The 19,243-nt window shown below is 36.2% G+C and overlaps 1 protein-coding gene across 3 annotated transcripts in view; it reads right to left on the minus strand.

Annotated features, from left to right (window-relative positions):
* Positions 1–540: 540 nt before the first annotated feature.
* Positions 541–19,243, minus strand: part of LOC120326832 (uncharacterized) — a 38,083-nt gene continuing 19,380 nt past the window's right edge. For all 3 annotated transcript variants that reach the window (XM_078111451.1, XM_078111450.1, XM_039393184.2), the window contains 16 exons: positions 19,027–19,159; positions 18,033–18,143; positions 17,576–17,651; positions 16,495–16,590; positions 15,594–15,720; positions 14,493–14,635; positions 14,002–14,180; positions 13,274–13,399; positions 12,501–12,611; positions 11,618–11,839; positions 10,566–10,705; positions 9,728–9,854; positions 8,811–8,911; positions 7,167–7,223; positions 6,343–6,402; positions 541–2,503 (listed from right to left, as the gene is read on the minus strand). In XM_078111451.1, the coding sequence (XP_077967577.1) occupies positions 2,436–2,503; positions 6,343–6,402; positions 7,167–7,223; positions 8,811–8,911; positions 9,728–9,854; positions 10,566–10,705; positions 11,618–11,839; positions 12,501–12,611; positions 13,274–13,399; positions 14,002–14,180; positions 14,493–14,635; positions 15,594–15,720; positions 16,495–16,590; positions 17,576–17,651; positions 18,033–18,143; positions 19,027–19,159 (1,877 nt within the window). In that variant the 3' untranslated portion in view covers positions 541–2,435. The remainder of the gene's footprint in view (positions 2,504–6,342; positions 6,403–7,166; positions 7,224–8,810; positions 8,912–9,727; positions 9,855–10,565; positions 10,706–11,617; positions 11,840–12,500; positions 12,612–13,273; positions 13,400–14,001; positions 14,181–14,492; positions 14,636–15,593; positions 15,721–16,494; positions 16,591–17,575; positions 17,652–18,032; positions 18,144–19,026; positions 19,160–19,243) is intronic.

Below are 19,243 nucleotides of genomic sequence, written 5' to 3' on the forward strand. Positions count from 1 at the left end.
CTTTCGTTTTGTTTTAATTTGGGAACACTCGTATATGGTAACCTTTCTATTTTGAGGAAGTCTCTAGAAAGCTATCACATTATTTTTTTACTTAGTCTTTTCAGGCACGAATCTACACTAAAAATATTACTGTTTTATTTGAATTCATGTGAACCATTCATATACTAGAAGTCCCTAGAAGTCAATTATCTTATGGAACAAAATCACTAAATGAAGTGAACTATTCTATTATATATATTTCTAATTGAGTGAGTGGAGTGACTTTGTATTTTATCTTCATTTCTTCCTACTCTATCTCAGGCTATAGCCTACATCAGGGGTGGTCAACCTGTTTTCGACCGCGATCGTACGCCTTCGACCCGGTTAAAATTCAAATAACTGATGTATTGGTGACCCATGTTTGGCCGAATATAGATTGTACACATCCATTAGGTCGTTCTGTTAGCTTATCCCCGTGATTTCTTAGTGTTATGTGCAAGTCGCACTCGCGCTTTCGTACAGTTTAAGTAATTAAGTAATCCATGATGTGTGTATAAATAGGTATCATAGAAATATTGATAAAAAAGTTTTATAATATAAGTAATACTACAGCAAATACAAAGCAAAATTCCTCCACAAAAACGCAAAATGCCTCCTTGGGAAATAATTCCACGTTCGGGAAACGTTGCAGTAAATTCAAGTGTTGTAATCATGCAAAGTTGTATTGGTAAAAATAATATGGCAGTGAAATGAACATTAATACATAAAACTAATAGGTATGTATATAGAGATAGCAAGCAACATACAATTGAATAATTTGAAGGTTTTGTTAACCCAGTTAAAAACATAAAGAGTGACGAAAAAAAGAAACGCATAAATTTTTTGACTATCTTGTGGCATTTACAAGTCGGACCTCCAGAAGTATGCGCACCAAGATGGCGCATAACCTGAACATAGTATGTGGCTACCGGTTATGATTCAGGTTGTGCGACATCTTGGTGCGCATACTTCTAGAGCACCCACAAGACTATCAAACGGAAGCGGAAAACAAACAAAATTTTACACATAATTTGAATTGTAAAAATCAATTACTTTTACATAAATAAAATAACTTCATTCAACACTTGAACTTCTGTATGTATATGATAGTACTTAAAAGTTAGGATGCTTTTCACAAAAGTTATGCTCTTTCTAGAACACCGGTTCTCAACATGTGGGTCACGGCCCGCTGCTGGGCCACCAAACAATTTTGAGGGAGGCACAGAACTATTGAAAACTGCTCGTTTTATTTGTGTTACCATCGTTAATTTTGATTGTAGTACTAATGATTGATGATGCTACAAAGTGGTAATTTCTAATTATTCACGAAAGAAAAACGTTTGTGAACCACTACTCTAGAATATGACCTGAATTGTTTTCTTTTTATTAATATTTGGGAGGATGGATGGAGGGGAGGGGGGCTGTCACCTTTCTAGTACATACAGGAATATTCATTGAATCGGAATAGCCTATTATTCAACGTGTCATTCAATAATGAAGTTAGGTAAATTGCTGAATTTTACAATGTTAGAAGCACCATGTAATAGTAAAATAAAGAAAAGTGAAAACAATATGAAATTATTAAAAACTAGATTTGGTAAACCATGATTGAATTTATTTTCAGAAATTTGAAAATTATTGAAAAACAAAGTCCCTCAAGTTCAACAAGTTATAGATCCTGGGTTAAAAACCCGAATCCACAAACTCGTTAAATCCAACGTCCCTAGATCGCACCCAAATTTTAAATATACTCAAAAACATAGGATATCAAATTTTTGGCGCTCCAGAAATGTGTGTGCCAATATGGAAATAACTAATCTTGTTTTCCTACTTTAAATCAAGTTGTCTAAAGTGACTGCAACCCATGGGCAAGGGGTATATTGACTAGGCTAACACAGACAGTCCCCGAACTCGAAATATAACTAAAATAGGGATAATCGCAATAAAATTATTGTCCAACCCCAACCTGGTACACACACTACGGGGGTACCCTATTTTTTAGTAAAGACAAAAAATCATTCCACGCTTCTACTCTGTAGGAGCAGACAGTTAGACATTGGAAATTACTGCATTAAAATGGTCGATCATTTTCGATTCAAAATAGCAAATTTTGAAGGCGTTTCCACTCTGAGGGAAGATCAACACAAGAAGTCGCCGATAAGTAGGTACTAACTATGACCATGGGAAAATCAGAAACTTTCCAAAATTTAATACATCCGGGTTGGAACCTGGATTGGTGGCCATGGGATTTGAACTCCAGATCTGTTACGATGAGCAGCAACATATTTAGGTCTAATGCCTTGACCATACAGCTCTCATCGTCTTGTAGCAGAAATTGTTTGAATAACGATGTTTGTGATCAGTCAGCGAAGGCAATCGGGATCAGGAATGCTTTTTCGTTTTAGTTCACTTGTCTTTCATAACTGCGTATCGTTTTCAATTTGCGCTGAATTTCCATTCTGAGTGTCATCATTCTGTACTTCATCTATGAAAAGTAATTTTTGTTCTCGTTATTGTTTTCGAACTAAATTGAAAGTTTATAGCAACGAGGGTAATTATGACTTCTATAAGGGAGTGGAATAAAATTTACAAATCGTGGAGTCTTAATACTAAAACCTGGCGTGTTAAAAAAAATGTAACGTTATGATGCACTTTTTAGTTGTTTGAAGATCCATAGCACATTTCTCAAAAGATAAAATTACCCCATACCGGTTTTCCGTAAATACTATTGGACTGAACGTGATGCGCAGCTTTAGGTTGGCGGTATATAAACTTGGCCCAAAATCTTTTGTCATCTAAGCAAGGATATAGATATAACTGTTGCCTCGAGGAAAAGGAGTGCCCATCAATCAAAAGAGAAGAAAACAAAAATAGTGTATAACGGTATTAAAACAAAATAATACTTTTCTGAGAGTCTAATTAGCGCACTACCAGGATCAACTCCAAGTTAATACAAATTGAAAGATACAAAACTTAGAGGTATTCACTCGGAGTTTGAATACGTGCGCCCAATCCGCACACCACACACCAGAATAAAATTGCAGGAAGTTTGGATACTTAAAATAATATTTTTATATAATATTTTTCCTCTATATTCTTTCAAACTGAAATGATCTTGGAAAAAAGAATTAACTTAAATACGCTGGTCACCGAAAGGTTATGTGACGAATTCATAAGGAAATAAAACGAATTCGATCAAAATATATCACAAATTCACGTAATTTCACACGCCATTACGTGAAAATATTTCATGAAAATTGTGATTTTCATGTCAAATGATGAATTTATCATGCGATATTAAATAAAGAAAAGAATAGATAAACGTGGATTTTGGAAATGTTACGAGATCTATGAAGAATAAATGGAAAATCCAACGTGAAACACACGCATGTGGAATCAATTCTTGAATTACTTGCTGTATAAAAAAAAAATTGTGTAGATTATTTCGCGCAATTTCGTGAAAATACTCTCACGAGTGTCAAGTGAATTTGTTCAAGCTTAATTATGTCTTTATTAATAAATAACGTAAATTCACACGAATGTTGAACAGTTTGAAAATTACTCGACAAGGCTTGTATGGAAATTTACTGAATTCGTCTGTTCAGATAATTTCACGCAATTTCGTAAAATAAATATTGAATTCATAAAAAAAACGTAAGATCGCATTTATATTTCGCAATCGGTAAAGTACGTGATAAAATTCTATTGATGATTCGTAAATTTGCTTGATCAGATGATTTTGGGCAATTTCGTGAAAATATTTTAATAAGAATCATTGTCAGTATATTATAGGTTAATCATGAATTCATATACAAATAACTCGAAACCATAAAAAATAGGTTGTGAATTAGGAAAAAGAAAAATTCACGCAGTTAATTTCAGAACAAGAGTGAAAATATTAAGTCAACACCCAATGCAATTTTGCACATCCATCCAGTTCTAAATGCACCTTAAACTGGTAAACATGCATTTTCTATCGACTTGGTGTCTTTTGCTAGAAAACCTCATGCTCAAATAAAACTGATTCAGCAATGCCAAACCGGTCATTTCAAAACGTTAAGCCAGCGGCCATTTTTACTGCCTATTTCAGTGCTTGTTCACAAGCGCATCTATGTTCAAAGTGAATGTATGAGGGCTCTTCATAAAAACCTATAACATGTTATCGAGAATGCTTTAATCAATAGATCTCACCCTCTCTCATATCGGCAGTTCTTGCATAAGGTTTTCACGCAAACGTACATCAATATAGCCTACCTCGTGGCTATTAAAATCACTTTTTCAGCTACAAGCCATACATCAGCGGTGTGCAACGTTTTTGTCGGTGGGCCATTTAACCAACTTCAGATATCTAGCTGGGCTACACAAAAAGTTAGCGGAGAAGGGAGGCAAACTTGATGCGGCTATTGCTTAGCCTTACAGTAATAAATGTAGCATTAAAAGATTTAAACGCAGCGACAAGGGTACTCCCGTGGTGTGTGTACCAGATTATAGTTAGGCCATAATTTTATTCCAATTTTTCATATTTTAGTTCTATTACGAGTTAGAGGAATGTCTGTGTTAGTCAAGTAAATACACCCCCTGTCCATAGGCTTCCGTTCCTTTACACAACTTGATGTAAAGTAGGCGAACAAAATTAGTTATCTCCATATAGGTACACACACCTCTAGAGCGCCGCGACAAGAGTAAAAAACATTATGTATTTTTATCCATGTGAGCGTCTTTCATACATAAACTATCAGATTAGGATTTCATGATTGGTAGGAAAAATCTCAGTGTTGACTCAGGGCCACACTAAACGGCTTTGCTGGCTAGGTTGTAGCACGCGGGCCATCTGTTGCACACCCGTGCTCTACACATTTCAAACACCCTTATGGACCTGATTGTAGTTCCAATAAGATTTCGTCATTTCTTTTGGGCTTTTCGTCTATCCGGGAATGATCTTGGCAAATGAGTTGCACCAATTCCACTATAATTTATCAAGTAAGATGTTGGACTGGACACGTAATGGAAGCTGTCAAATTTAGGAGGTGGACACAACATGGCGTTGTAAAATAAACACGAGTGTACACAAATAATAAAGGCTGCTAAATAATACCAAGTGAACGTGACACTGGCTTCCACAAAGTAAAAACTTTCACGAGCTGCCAAAAAATACCAGAGGGGAAAAATCACTGGTTACCTAGTTTTACTATGAATTACCTTACTGTGACTAACTAACAGTTAGAATAGCATTAATCGTTGTTTTTCTATAGAGAAGAAAGGTGATAAGACTGCATAATGGAAGGTTGGGCTCGAGAAAAGTTAAGCAGTAAATTATTTCCTATGCATGGAGTGTTATGCTGGAGGAAGTCACCCAACGACCGCGATTCGCCGGTTGATCAGTTTAATTGAAATATTCAATTTATTAGAAATATATGATAAGACCAGCGTTGGGATGCAACAGGTTCGGGCGACGCCGTTTTTGAAATTCTGTGATAATGAACAAACCTGTTCTTTGGGTAACGTGTATCATAGATGACTGCCTAGGTCGTAGCCAGAAACGTCTGGTTATCAGTAAATCGTTTAAGCATAGAGCAAAATGATGTTGCAGGAGGCGTATGAATTTATGCCTTACAGCAAATGCCGCAAAATTGCATTAAAAAAATATTGAATTTTTTTTTTGGGGAGGTGGTATGGACCCTCAGCCAATCCCTTATCATGGCTACGCCTATGCTGACTGCTGGCGTCATATTTGTCGTTTATAAAAGATATGTAATAGATTCATGTTAAACGTGTCATGTTAATGCAGCTTACGTAGTGAGTCTTCGGCTGAGCATTTGAATCGAATCGAATCTCGAAAACTTTGAAAATGTATAATTGTACGTGACTTTTTTTATTACGATGGGTCAACCAAGCCTCTACTGAAAACATTGAATCTATTACTCAGACAATTCCCTGAGTTGTCACACACAATAAGAACCATATTTCATCAATAACTCACTAGGAAAATAAGAATCATATGTCAGAATTTTCTTTTAAAAATACGGCTTTACAAAAAAATTGAGGAATTTACTTCGATACAAGATGGCGGCGATTCGAAGTTATCGTCTGAACCGATTCGAATAATTTACTATTCGATTCGATTCGAAATGCCCAGACTTAGTACTGACATTCATATATTTTATGAAATGAAGGAACCTTTTGTAAGTGAGTTCGATACAAAAGAAAACCTCTTTTTAAGATGTAGTATGTCATTGAAGCATGTGTACTTAGATAATGTTAGTTGTTTACATTAAAGCTATACGTATGAGGTCTATTCACAATCCATGCCACAATAATACTCACAATAAACTCGATCTTGTTTCTCTCTTCCGTTTCCTGATTTCAGCTCTGGTGAAACATTTGCTGGAAATAAAATAACAGATACAAATAAATTCCGTAAATTTGTGTTATGATAGAAGACTCTAAAAATTAAATGTTATTACTGCTGCGTTCTGGATCGGACGGTGTGTTTTGTCTCGTTTTCATTTTTTTGCTAATTTTTTTTGGTATTAATAAAGTACTGTGGCTTGGCAGTGTGGCGGCGTTAGGAGTACGCTTTCCACCTCTGAGTACCTGCGTGGGTTTGCAGGTTTGAATCCTGTGCGAGGATAATTATGTGCGAGAAGATTGCTGGATTCCTCGCTGCCACAGGGTGGTTCACGTAACCGCTGGTCGGCTTGATATATGGACGAGAGGGATGGATAAATATGGATCAATATATGATTAAGCCGTCGTATCGGCTTTCCTTCCCCGGGATAAATATTTAAATTCTATTCTAACTCGATGATAGAGAAAACCATGCTTCACACTTCTAGCCAGTAAGATATTTATTTTACTTTTTATTCAAGTAAAAAAATAATATATCATCTTAGCAACTTTTCAAATTTTTTTGCTGCATCCATTATTTCAGAAAGAAGGGATGTGTGTCGTTACCATATCGAGAAAATTGGACCTCCAGAAGTATGCGCACCAAGATGGCGCACAACCTGAACATAGGTGTGTACCTGTTAGAATTCAGGTTGTGTGACATCTTGGTGCGCATACTTCTGGAGCACCGAAATAATAGTGGAATTATACTGTATCTATATGATTTGAATGAACAATTCATAAACGAGATGTAAACTCACAATAATGGGTGTGCTGTGGGAGTTGCCCCGATCCTAATGCTGTTGACTTTGTATCACCTGTCATATAGAAAATAGTTTGTCGTAGAAAATAGTGTATCGTACTGACAAACCCCCTTTAGAAACCGGGCATAAAACAGATTTTTTCTTTTCCGGGACAATAGTAAATTACCCAATAGGGTGCTCCACAACAGTGCCGAAAAGGTCCGAGTTATTGACTCGACCATTTATCAAAGACTAGAAGTGACGCGAGTTATCTAAATTCAGAATGGAAGGTCCTGTTATTATCTAACCTTCAATGAGATTAAACTCAATGATTGACTCGCGAGACGCGAAACAGAGGCTTTCGCCCAGAATTGCTTTTAGCTCCTGCGCCAATGATCTGCACCCGTGTTGTAAGTGGATTAAAATGTGACAACGAAGTAAAAAAGCCGACTTTGCACCAATAAAAATAATATATAAGCAATGTAAATCCTGCGTGGATGTATTAGTAAGAATCACAAGAAATTGTTTGATTATTAGAAAGCCCGCACTTTATTTAACAAGAGCGCCATCCAAACTGGAATATGTCCTTGCTAAAACTATAATATGCGTTTGTAATAAAACTGACAATATAAGATGATAAAAACAAAACACGGCATTACATGTTGAATGAATCAAATACATTGATGTGAAATGATCAGCTAAAAACAGACCAATGAACAGTTAAGAACATCAAGGCGCAAAGCCAGAAGATTGTGTGTACAACAATTATGTACAACTCAGATGGGAATCAGATATTTATTCGTCGTGAAAAACAAATATGAGATCTAAAAAATGTATAAATAAATAAAATACATGTAACAAATTACAAAAACGGATATCGGCTATTTTCAGTTGAAGAGGGGTTGCGAAAGACGTGACAAGCCATCTAGTCAACGATATTTGGAAATGGGGTCAAATGAGGTCTTTCACAAGAGCTGGTATATTCGACTTCAGCGAGGTTTGAAGTTAATTTACGTAAGACAGTGAATACGTTTTGAAGTATGACGTGATATGATCACACACGCACATCTATTACCTTTCTTACAAACTATCAAAAGCTTCGTTGTAAACGAGAACTTCGACTGATAAAAAACCATTCAGTTGCAAAGTTTTATCTGAAATCAATCGGTTATCAATAACATAGGAAAATGCTTACATATACGACCACAAAAATCAAATGGTAATATCAGCAAAATCTCAAAAGAATTTTACTAATATTCATGAAAAAAAATACAGTGTCCCTGAATAAACAAAAATCTGCATTTTGAAGGGGGGGGGGGGGGGGGAGACTCCCGTAGTATCTGTACCTGAATTTATGGCTTAACCCTAACCTGGTACGCATACTACGATCCGGTGTCCGCCATCTTGTTGCACATACTACGGGAGTACCATTTATCCACCCAGAAAGAGTGAGTAAATACGGTGACATAGTCCTATGACAGAAACTACAGTCAGGTTGAGCATAAGAGTTGTGTTAAGTATAGGGAACCGCAATTGGACAGCAGGTATATAAAGTGGGTTGGAGAACAAACGTGTTCTTAACATTTTGCTAACGCGCCAATTCGTAATTTCTTCATTAACAATAATGCAATGCACTATATAATAAGCAAATACTTTACTTACATGATGAGTTCGCTCCCAGAGTTGATTTATTTTTCTGTTTCTGTCTTTTGTTCTGTATTTTCTTCAATTTTTGGCCACATTTCGTGCTGTTGAACCAATTCCTTTGAAAAGACAAAAAAGGTAATTTGCAAAATTCAATTTTCCTGTTTTAAAAAGATTGGCATCAATTATAGGCCAAATTGTTGGCACGGCCGAATAAATTTACCATCTTACAGAACTTGATAGATTCATTCTGGATAGGTTATAGCGGCATCCGTCTTAGCGCGGATGTTTGATGCTAGATCATTTGACCATGTCCAGCGGCTAAGCCCAACCCGGCCAACAGGTTCTCCCAATAATATTTAGGGTTTAAAATCATGATAAGCCGTTCCAAATCTTTTTTGCAAATTCCTCCCGTTGGCTAGTTTGAGTCACTTTATTTCTCCCTCACAAAGCATAAAAACTCCGTTTCCGTTGTTTGTTAGAATTTTCAAGATTCTCAGCTTGTTCACTCTCCGGATTTTGCATTGTTTTATTAATTTATGTCGCGTCCATGAATATGTAACACAATAATACTGAATAATTAAACAAAACGGTAGTAAAGCTATATGGAACACGAAGTAATATTCCCATATTTCTCCCCTAAATTTCTTTCCGTCTGAGAACGCTGAATTAAGTTGGGAATCATTGCAAAATGGATTGATTACATTACAAAAATGACATCAATTTCTTAATTTTTTACAAATATATATATATGTATTGTTTTTATTGAGAACTTTTTGACAATGTTACTCGAAACCAGGCTGCATTCACTGATACGTCAGCAAAAACTTCTTATTGATGTCCGGAATCTTTCTGGTTGGCCTGGCTTACTCTTGTTTTCGTGCTTTGGGTTTGAACCAGCAGGACTCTATAACTTAAATCGACAATATAATTACCTGACTGGAAGCAATCTTTCCCAAACTATATCCAAAATGTCGGAATAGAGAAACGGATTCATTGCGCTGTTGATCGGTAGGAGAATAATTGCAGTCACAGCATAAGCTTCATCTGGTACCTGGATGCCTGGAGTTAGAATGAATATTATTCAAAGCAAAATTGCTTAATAAGAGAACAATTACCCCGATTATGGAAAGCTTTGACAAAGCTGAACAATTAGATTACAAGGAGAAATAATTTTAAAGTTTTGTTGGCTTGAGTTAGAAATATGAATAGGTATATCGCCATTGGTAGGCTCCGTAAGTTGAGAGCTATGGGGCTGTTATGCAGGCAGATGATAATTATATTTTCCCTATTCCATTTAATGGCCTCCTGCCACCGAGAGCTTTTGGGTCGACATATAGACATTCTGATATTGCATAATTGGGAATAAACGTTTCTATACTTGTTTTTGGCCTCAAAAGTTATTTTAATCAACTCTTTTCCGCCCACAAGCAAGCATACGAATACGATTTGCTTATTGTAACATTCAATTTTAAACTCATATCCATTTTTGAGTCGTTTTCAAATTTTAAAGGCGTGTTCCAGAACAAACAAAAAACGATATAAAATTTGTAACTGATTTGTGTTTAACTTTTATTCAGGGTAATAATTTATTCTTGCACCATCTATTCAACAAACATAAAAGACTGATATGTCGTCATAATGGATTCTATCGGTCTTATTTCGTCATTGTCGAATAGGGGGGCTTACAAATAGCGTCGTCTAAATCCGGCCATGTTTGCAGTGTTTCTCAGTCAAATTGCATAACGATTTAATAATAATTGAAATATTCACCTGAAACCCTGATAAAGGCCATGATACAAATCGGCATCCAGCAACAGAAATCTGTCAGAACAATTCGAGTAACTTTCCTCTGAAGAGCCTGAGCTCGATCTTCCGATTTAGATTTCTTGATGTTGCCACTTGTCGTGGTTCTGGAAATAAAAACAGTGATTGAAATAATTGTGAGTTTTGGACTGCAGCTCTGCAAGATCCCATCTACTAAATAAACAAATCTATCAATTATAGGTCATTAATGAAGATTTATAAATTTACTCGTGCCTGGACTTGCCGTGTCTGTATCAATTGTTAAAGGTAGTGCGATGTGGCGTAGATGTTCCCTAATAGTATTGATTTGAAGTGCCTCTAGTCTCTCGTACATCGGCCTTTGCTTGTGCGCAATGCCCCGCCATAGATCTATGTAATTTCGGTATCTTCTGCGATTTAAGTGGGGATTTTATCTTTTCTGTGTCACTGCGCGTTAAATTACTTAGAATCAACCGCCTTGAAACAATTTTAATTACTCCCTCTGTCTCAAGATGCTATCGTATTGCCTGCATTGCGTGTTCCAGGGTATAGAAAGAGGGTATGAACATTAACATAGAGGGGCATCATATATACGTCGCATATCATAAACTAGTTTTTTGATACGTGACCGAAAAAAGGCATTTGCAGCCGTCAAATAATCCATATAAGAAAAACTAAGAGATTGTCAGGGTATTTGTAATTACATTTTCTCAAATCAAGATCGTGATCTAAGCGAAGAGTGGAAAAATTAGTGGTAGTGCATTCACATAAAATCCTCTCAAAGTCAGAGCAAAACTTATTTTTTATAGGTATATTTTTTCTTTCTTTAAGTTGACTGAACTGACAAATATCACTGGTAGTCACATGCCACCACTGTACTTTAGATATTGTTTTCACGCCTACGCAACAAGCCGATTTTAACGTCTGTGGCCATGTGGTTTTGGCAGCGCTTGCCAGCAAATAATTTACTGGCAAATCTATTCCACAAATAGTTAAATTTTAATTCTATCAAATATTATTTCAGTTACCAATTTACTCACTTGTAAATGTAAATATAGCTGACTAAGATAAAAACGAATGCAAAGAAGTTGATCAGAATCAAAAAGAGAGAATATCCCCAAACTTTGTCAGTTTGGGGATCGGGGAAAAGCCGAGGAAGACAGACACTATGTGCGGAATAGTAACCGAAGTATCGTTCAGGAACATAGGATGAATTGAGCTGCTTCATGGCTGTAAACATGTTCTCCCAAGTATATCCGGTTCTGAAATATAAGAAGGACAAATCATGATCACACGTGGCATATCAGTCTTTTTACAGCAGAATTTGAAATTGCGTGTATGTTTGGGGAAGTCTGATCTTCGCCAGACGAAACATTACAGAAATATATGTATGTTAGAGTGGTAACTTGAATATTTATCTTCAGTCTTGCTACAATATCTTTGCGTTATGCGCATACGGATCCAGTGGCGAAAAGGCATGGAAAAATGATATATAGTTAGTCCCAGCAGAATTTAAGCGCTTGAAAAAGTATATTCAAACGTTAAACAAGAAATTTTAGCATCAGAGAATATGATATAGTTTATAACAGGTCACGAAAATGAGAGGGAATTTCATATCAACAATGTGAGATTTTTTACTATAAAGTTGGAACCAATATTATGCTAAACTTCGGAAATTATAAAATGCGTACCCTACCGATAACATTATGATGATTAAATAAGTCTTAGCTGTACAAAATACATTACAGTGAAAGTATCACGTAGGTAGAAATTCATTTTGAGAGAAACTCAATAAATATCCGCCACGAACACGAAAGACAAGAAATTTGCAGATGACACTCGAACATGCTTGTTTACAACTCTCACATGGCATCACGTGACCGTGATTTAAACATTTTGAGCAATATATTTTCTGTAACTTACTCGACAATGTTACTAAAGACGGTACTGTTCCCTTCATATAGTACAAGATCCTGAGTATATTTCTGCAAATCCTTGCGACAGACTTTTCCCATAAATTGGTGATTTCGAAACCTGGAAGTAAAGAAGTTTGTTTGTGTGATGTGATACAAGTTAATTCTGTTTAAAATATATACAGGATGTTCATAAAGTCAAATCTCAAACTGGTACACATAATATGTTCAGGTTTTGCGCTATTTTGGTGCACATACTTCTGGAGATCCGTTTCCCGTAACTTTTCGGAGTGATCTCTTTTTATTTCCGAGAAAGTGCGCGTGACCTTGCTTTGAGCAAATTATTGTGAAAAATCGAAGTTTAAAAATGTATTGACGAATATTAGCACAAAATAGTTCTCACAAATTCAGATATATATCATTCTAACCCAGGAGATTATTTCATTTCTATGAAATATCAAAAAGGCTTTTTATTTTTTAACGAAAGTGTTTCTGTGGTAACAACTGCACGCACAGTTGAATTATGCATGTCTATCTTTGGTTGGACTAAACGTTATAGAAATATATTTGTGTCAGTGTGCAGCAATCAGCGAATCAATCAAATCGTTTTTATTAGCCATTCAGGAAAGGCGCAATAAAAGGAGAGCGAGAGAGATCACGAATTATTTGTAAATATTCACTTTTTGCCAGGAAATTACCCTCCGGTCAACTTGTCAGCGGCAACCTGTTGAATCACTTAAAGTCATATTTTTATTCTCTAAAAACACCACTATTTCTACTCACCAGACACAGGAGACAAAATAATCTTGAGCGCTTGAAGCCAAAGGTGCGAACGCCAGGGCAAGTGAAATTGTCCAGGCCAGAGCGATAGATATACCGATGATCAGAAGCTTTTGAGCTTTGAAAGGCCTGAGTGATAAAACACAATGAAGTGAATCGAACAAGGTTTCACCATTGATCATGTATATTTCGGGGTTGTCGAGTCGATGATTGCCATGTTTTTTTTTTGAGTTGGAACAGGAGTCGTATTTTTAAATTTCCGGTGTCAAATTATTGAATTTCCCGGAGTCGGAATTGAAATTTTGGACATTCATTTTTAAATTTGTTACATGTAGTTGGACATATATTGTTTGGTTATTGTTGTAATATAAAAGAATAGCTTTACTCTTTACCTACTCTTTACGGGACCAATTGCTTTGAAATTTTGAGTAGGCAAAGCTTATTATTACCGCTAAAAAATATTACTGTTATTTATTTTAAAAGTATCTGTGGGCTATATGAGATTCGTTTTTCCTTTCGAAGTTTTGTGTAATGATGTCATAAAAAAAATGCGCAAAGTGACATGGTTCCGTGATCACATCTAAGGGATCTGGTGGTCAGACTACCCGTGCTGTAAAACATTTTGTACTACTTCGTTTTGGCCCTCGTGTCCATATATTTGAGCATTATTCTCTTGTTTCTCAACGTGTATTGGTTTTGCATTATGAAAATGAAAATCTGAATCTCCTCACCTTACAACAAGATACAGTCTATAAGCCGTCATAATGAGCAGAATAAACACCGATGTCTCAGTTCCAATCAGTGCGAGAGAGCCAAGTGCTGTGCACGTCACACTACATCGCCATTCTTGATCAAGTAGACAATATTCTGACACCGTCGCATCTTTCACTCCGAGCCCAACCAAATAAATCTAAAAGAAGCAGAACCTCTGAATAGTTGCAACGATCTCTTTATGTAGATAGATTAAAGTCTGTATTAAAGTGTAATCTGACGACATAGTTAAAACAATATGACGTCATTGTCGAGATACAAAATTTAGACGTCATTGAACTTGTTTAGTGCGCGTCCAGAAAAACAACAAAGCCTTATCTTAATGCTTAAGTCTAAATTTGGTCGGAGAAGGGAAGCGCTTAATCCAAGGCGCGACTTTCGTGCACATTTTTGAGCATTTTTTTGGAAGATAATTTTATTCTTGAACAATAAAAATATAAATCATACTCACTCCAACAAGCAAATCAGAAGCAGAAAGGTTGAGAACAAGCATTCTGTTACTTGTAGCCACTGGCGACTGATTCCCAGATGGTCGAACAAGACATATTATCTGGTAAATGATGACACTCGTGTTCCCAACAACCGAGAGAGTACCTGCAATATTTGAACTGATAAGAATGACTCTAAATCAGTTGTTCCCAACATTTTTATATAAATTCCCCATTTTCCTATTGTGGTGTTAGCGTTTCTTTATAGTGTTAATATTAGAAAAACAATATATATACTCTTGATTACCCTAGTTCTGTCGTGGTACATACCCTGTTGTTTGCGTGTCATTCTACTGTTTACAGTGTTAAGTTGTGGTAGTGGTGTTCTTATGTTTAATAAAGTCTAGAATCGGTATCACGTTATCTTTTATAACACGTACTTTTGATCATTTATTTCTTACTCGTTTTCAAATGGCTTACAGTTAGGTGTCTCAAGTATATTTTCACCGGTTTAACGACAGCCCTGATAACATATTCAAATCTCGCGCAAAAGTTTTCGTTGTCAAAGTTTTTCAGAATTCAAAAGGTCAAGTCAAATCAAATTGTTTTTAGATTGAGATCGGAACTGGGATCGTTTTAAAGTCACGTAGTTTTAAGACGGTTTGTAATTTTTCTGCCCGACTCTGCTGTTGCGCCATCTGATACGCCATAGTCATTGTGGCATCTCGTAGTTTATTTTGAAACTTTGTTGTTCTTTTAGTATGATTGAGTCTAATTAAGTAAATATTTAGGTAATATTTGATAGTCATTGTGGCCTTCGTAGTTTATTTCGTATTCTTTTTGTTGTCCCTTTTTTATATGACAGTGTCGAATTAAGTAAATGTTTAATATTGAGTTGTACCGCTGCTATATTTGCTACTTCAATTCAGCTACAAGGTGTAGTTGACTGGGTGCCTTTTTGAGTCTTTTGCGGCTCCTCGTCAACTGCAACAAGCCGATATCCGTTTCCGTAATTTGTTATATGATTTTTATTTTTTCATGTCGTATATTGGTTTTGCATGACGAAAATAAATATCTGAATTTGAACCTGACTCGGTGACCTTGGCAGCACATATGAATCTTACCGATTATCCATAAAAAAACGATCAAAACTCTTGAGCTGATTAATTTCTTATCATCAGAGAAAGGACTTGGATTACAATTCTGGCATTCGTCGCCTCCCTCTTTACAATCTATCCGTCCGTCACAAACCTGGAAGAAAAAGTTTTTGTCAAAAATAAAAAGCATATAAGAAGAATTTATGAGTAATTAAATGAACTTTTTTCAATGTTATTGTACACGAAATGTATATATAGATCGTTTGGCGCTCCAGAAGTGTGTGTACCAATATGGAGGTACCGGTAACTAATTTTGTTTACCTACTTTACATCGAGGCGTGTAAAGGAACTGAAACCTATGTATTGCTTTTATTTCGTCGACACAACCGCAGATTAAAATGATCACAATTAAATTAATAATGAAACAAGGCGATGAATATGTATTTTTGATTTACTAATATACTTTAAATATATTTTTAATAAGTACTAAATTAAGTTGTACTTTCTGGAAATTTATAGAAGATAGTAGGATTTTCCTAACGGCGATAACAAATTCGCAAGATCGCAAAAAATATCTATCAAAACTAATCGGGCAATATATTCTCCCATTATTGTGTTCGCAGATTGCCGTGGCATTTTAAAAAAGTAATGCTTTCATCTTGTCGTAAAGTCGACGCAACCGCGAGTTACCATGAATACAATTAAATTAAAATAGAAAGACATTTTAAATTCTAGTCGTTGTCATGGATTGAATATTGTGCGACAAAAAAAGCCATTGTTGAAATTCGTTAAAATTCTTTTGTGTTTGATTTTATTGCTTCTTCACACGGAGTACGGATGAAATAAATGCACCTTGAGTCCGCAAAAGTTTTCGCCGGTGAAAAAATAGTCCGCGACAAAAAAAGGTTGGGAAACGCTGAATTCTAACCTGATCGATAGGGACAAACAACGTTGAGCCTTCGTCATTACAGTAGAAATGAGTTGTGCTGCTGCAGTTTAACTCATCGCTTATGTCGTCGCATTCCTGGGAAAAGTGAAAAAGCGATTTAGAGAAACACCATTTGTTATATATTGTTCAACATTTACGATAGGAATAAAACGACACTTCAAAAATGTTGTGGCGAACACACCATTTTCCTCATAGTTGTCTCACTGTTCTGAGTGTGCTATACAAGTACAACACGATATTTTTGAGACACCCTAAAAAAATTATATGCCTAGTTGTGGCTTGTTTGGGTTCCTAGTAAGTGAGAATGATCAGACTATTTTAGGTGAAAAAAAATGGTTCTTGATAACAATATACATTTTTAGGACAATTTCCCAAAAGCAAGATCACGCGCACTCAGTCAGAATTAAATTGAGCAAAGTTGTGAAGTGCCAAGAGCTTATATGAAAATGGATAGTTCACACCAGTTTTTCCAAGAAAATATCCCACTAGAACTAGGTAACAGAAATACTGTGTCACAACACTCTGAACTTTTCCAGCGATATTCCGCAAGTTAGATACCCAAACGGTCCGACAGTGCTTCTATGTGGATGTTTATCAATTGTCTGATTAAAAAACGTTTCATCGGCTGCATTAGAATCAGTTTATACGTTACAATTGATATTTTTCTGATTATTCAACTCTAAGCAACAAGGAGGTCGATGCTCTGTAAAATATCCAGTGCAGTGATCTCAAACTTTTCAGGCCGCGACCACTTGAAAGTGTCAAGTCTAGCGTCCCACCTCAAAAATAACTAGCTAACAATAAGCTACAAATACCAGATAGTAAGGCGGAAGTATGTTTTATTCAAAAAACACGTTTCAAATACGTGTAACTAATAAAGAAATGTAAATATATATCCGATATGGGGCGGCCAAGATCAAAGCTAACATTATTTTTATATTCAATTAGCTTCAAGTTCCCTCAAAGAATTGTCTATGACCCCCTGTGGGGCGCGCTCCACCGTTAGAGAACCACTGCTCTATTGGTATTACCCTATCGTAAGTTTACGTATTCATAGTACCTGTTTGCCGTTGCATTTTCCATCTATAGGGATATGGATCGGAAGCCTGGTTTTTCCTCGGTTGTGGCAGTAGAACCTGAACAGAGAATGCGTGGTCAAGTCGGCAAATACACGGAGGTAAAGCTTAAAGCACTTCACGCGGATAAATGATTGATGGGAGAATAAAGGCGCTCTTTACGTAAGGTCTTTCCGAGTCAAATTACGAATAAATTTCATCGAAGAAAGGAAAGAAACTCTGGTTTAATTAAAATAGTGACATACAGGAATGAAAACAAAATATAACAGAATTCCACACAGAAAATGCGGTAACAAAATCGAATAAAATGACACAAAAACTCCAAACCCCACATATGAATATTTAAAATAAACAAACAAAACATGACGTTATTACTTAAAACGGGCGCTCATTTCGTTTGTCGCGAGATCGTCCTAATGTAAATACATTGGTGGCACCTACCTTCCTGGACATCCGAACTCATCAACGGATACTTCAGGGGCGATATCGTTGCACGTTGGCTTTCCATCGCAAATTTCAACTCCGATTATAAGAGATCCTGAGTTGGGGCATCTACAAAAATAATTTTTGAGATAATAGTAAGACGGCAAACATGCAATTTTCGGCGCTCCAGAAGTATGTATACCAATATGGAGGTAAATAATTTTGTTCGCCTAATTTACACCAAGTTGTATAAAGGAACGGAAGCCTATGGGCAGGGGGTATATTCACTTGGTTAACACAGACAGTCTTCGAAATCTTAATTGAACTAAAATAAGAAAAATCGGCGTAACCCTGACCCGGTACTCATACTATGGGAGTACTTAATTTTCAATAAAGGTATTCAAGACACGTGTACCCTTCTGTCAGGTTACAAATATAGTGTATAAGAGACTCCAAGGCTCAAAACACGAAAGCAATAATTTTGCAAAAAGGGGTGAACCACAAATCCTCAACTGAGATCGACCAGAATCGTATGATCACGTGATCGATAACAAAATCACATACACAAATGAATTACCCCTCTGTCCTAAAACAAAAAACATACGGTACGTGAATACCAGTTTCAAAATATTTGTTCCAATCATATTTTCAAGTCGACTCAAAACTATAAGCGATCGGCCTCTTAATCGGTGACACTCCATCAACGTGTTGGCCCCCTTTGCTCTAGAATAAACTTTAATCTCGAGCCATTGAAAAATTTAGGCTGTAACTATCTGGATAGTTTAACTTCATGCACATCATCTCATCCAAAGTGTACAAATAAAGAACGCAAATGCTTGGGAACCTCCCAGATAGTGGCAGCTGCATACGTATGACTACTCGCTTGGGATTGCTTTGTTCAGAATTAAGTAGTAAAAACAAGTTTAGACGAGAAAAGGGGATATGGAATCGCTATACTGTATTTCTTAGAGAAAAGTTTTAGGATATCTATGAAGGAAAATAATGACGCTACCTGAAACCTCTTGTAACATGTTTGCAGTATTCGTGCTCAACCGGACAACCGTTATTGCATTCGTCATCAAGTCCCTGGCAAAGAGGGATCCCATCACATGCATGGGTGAAGAACGGCCTATCAAACGCGAGAACTAAAGAGAATAAATGATAAGGTTAGAAATAAACGGTTCTACTTTGGTAATCGATCTCAGCGGTTGTGTGATATCAATGACGTT

This window comes from Styela clava, chromosome 4, assembly GCF_964204865.1.
Source record: "Styela clava chromosome 4, kaStyClav1.hap1.2, whole genome shotgun sequence".
Taxonomy (NCBI): Eukaryota; Metazoa; Chordata; class Ascidiacea; order Stolidobranchia; family Styelidae; genus Styela; species Styela clava.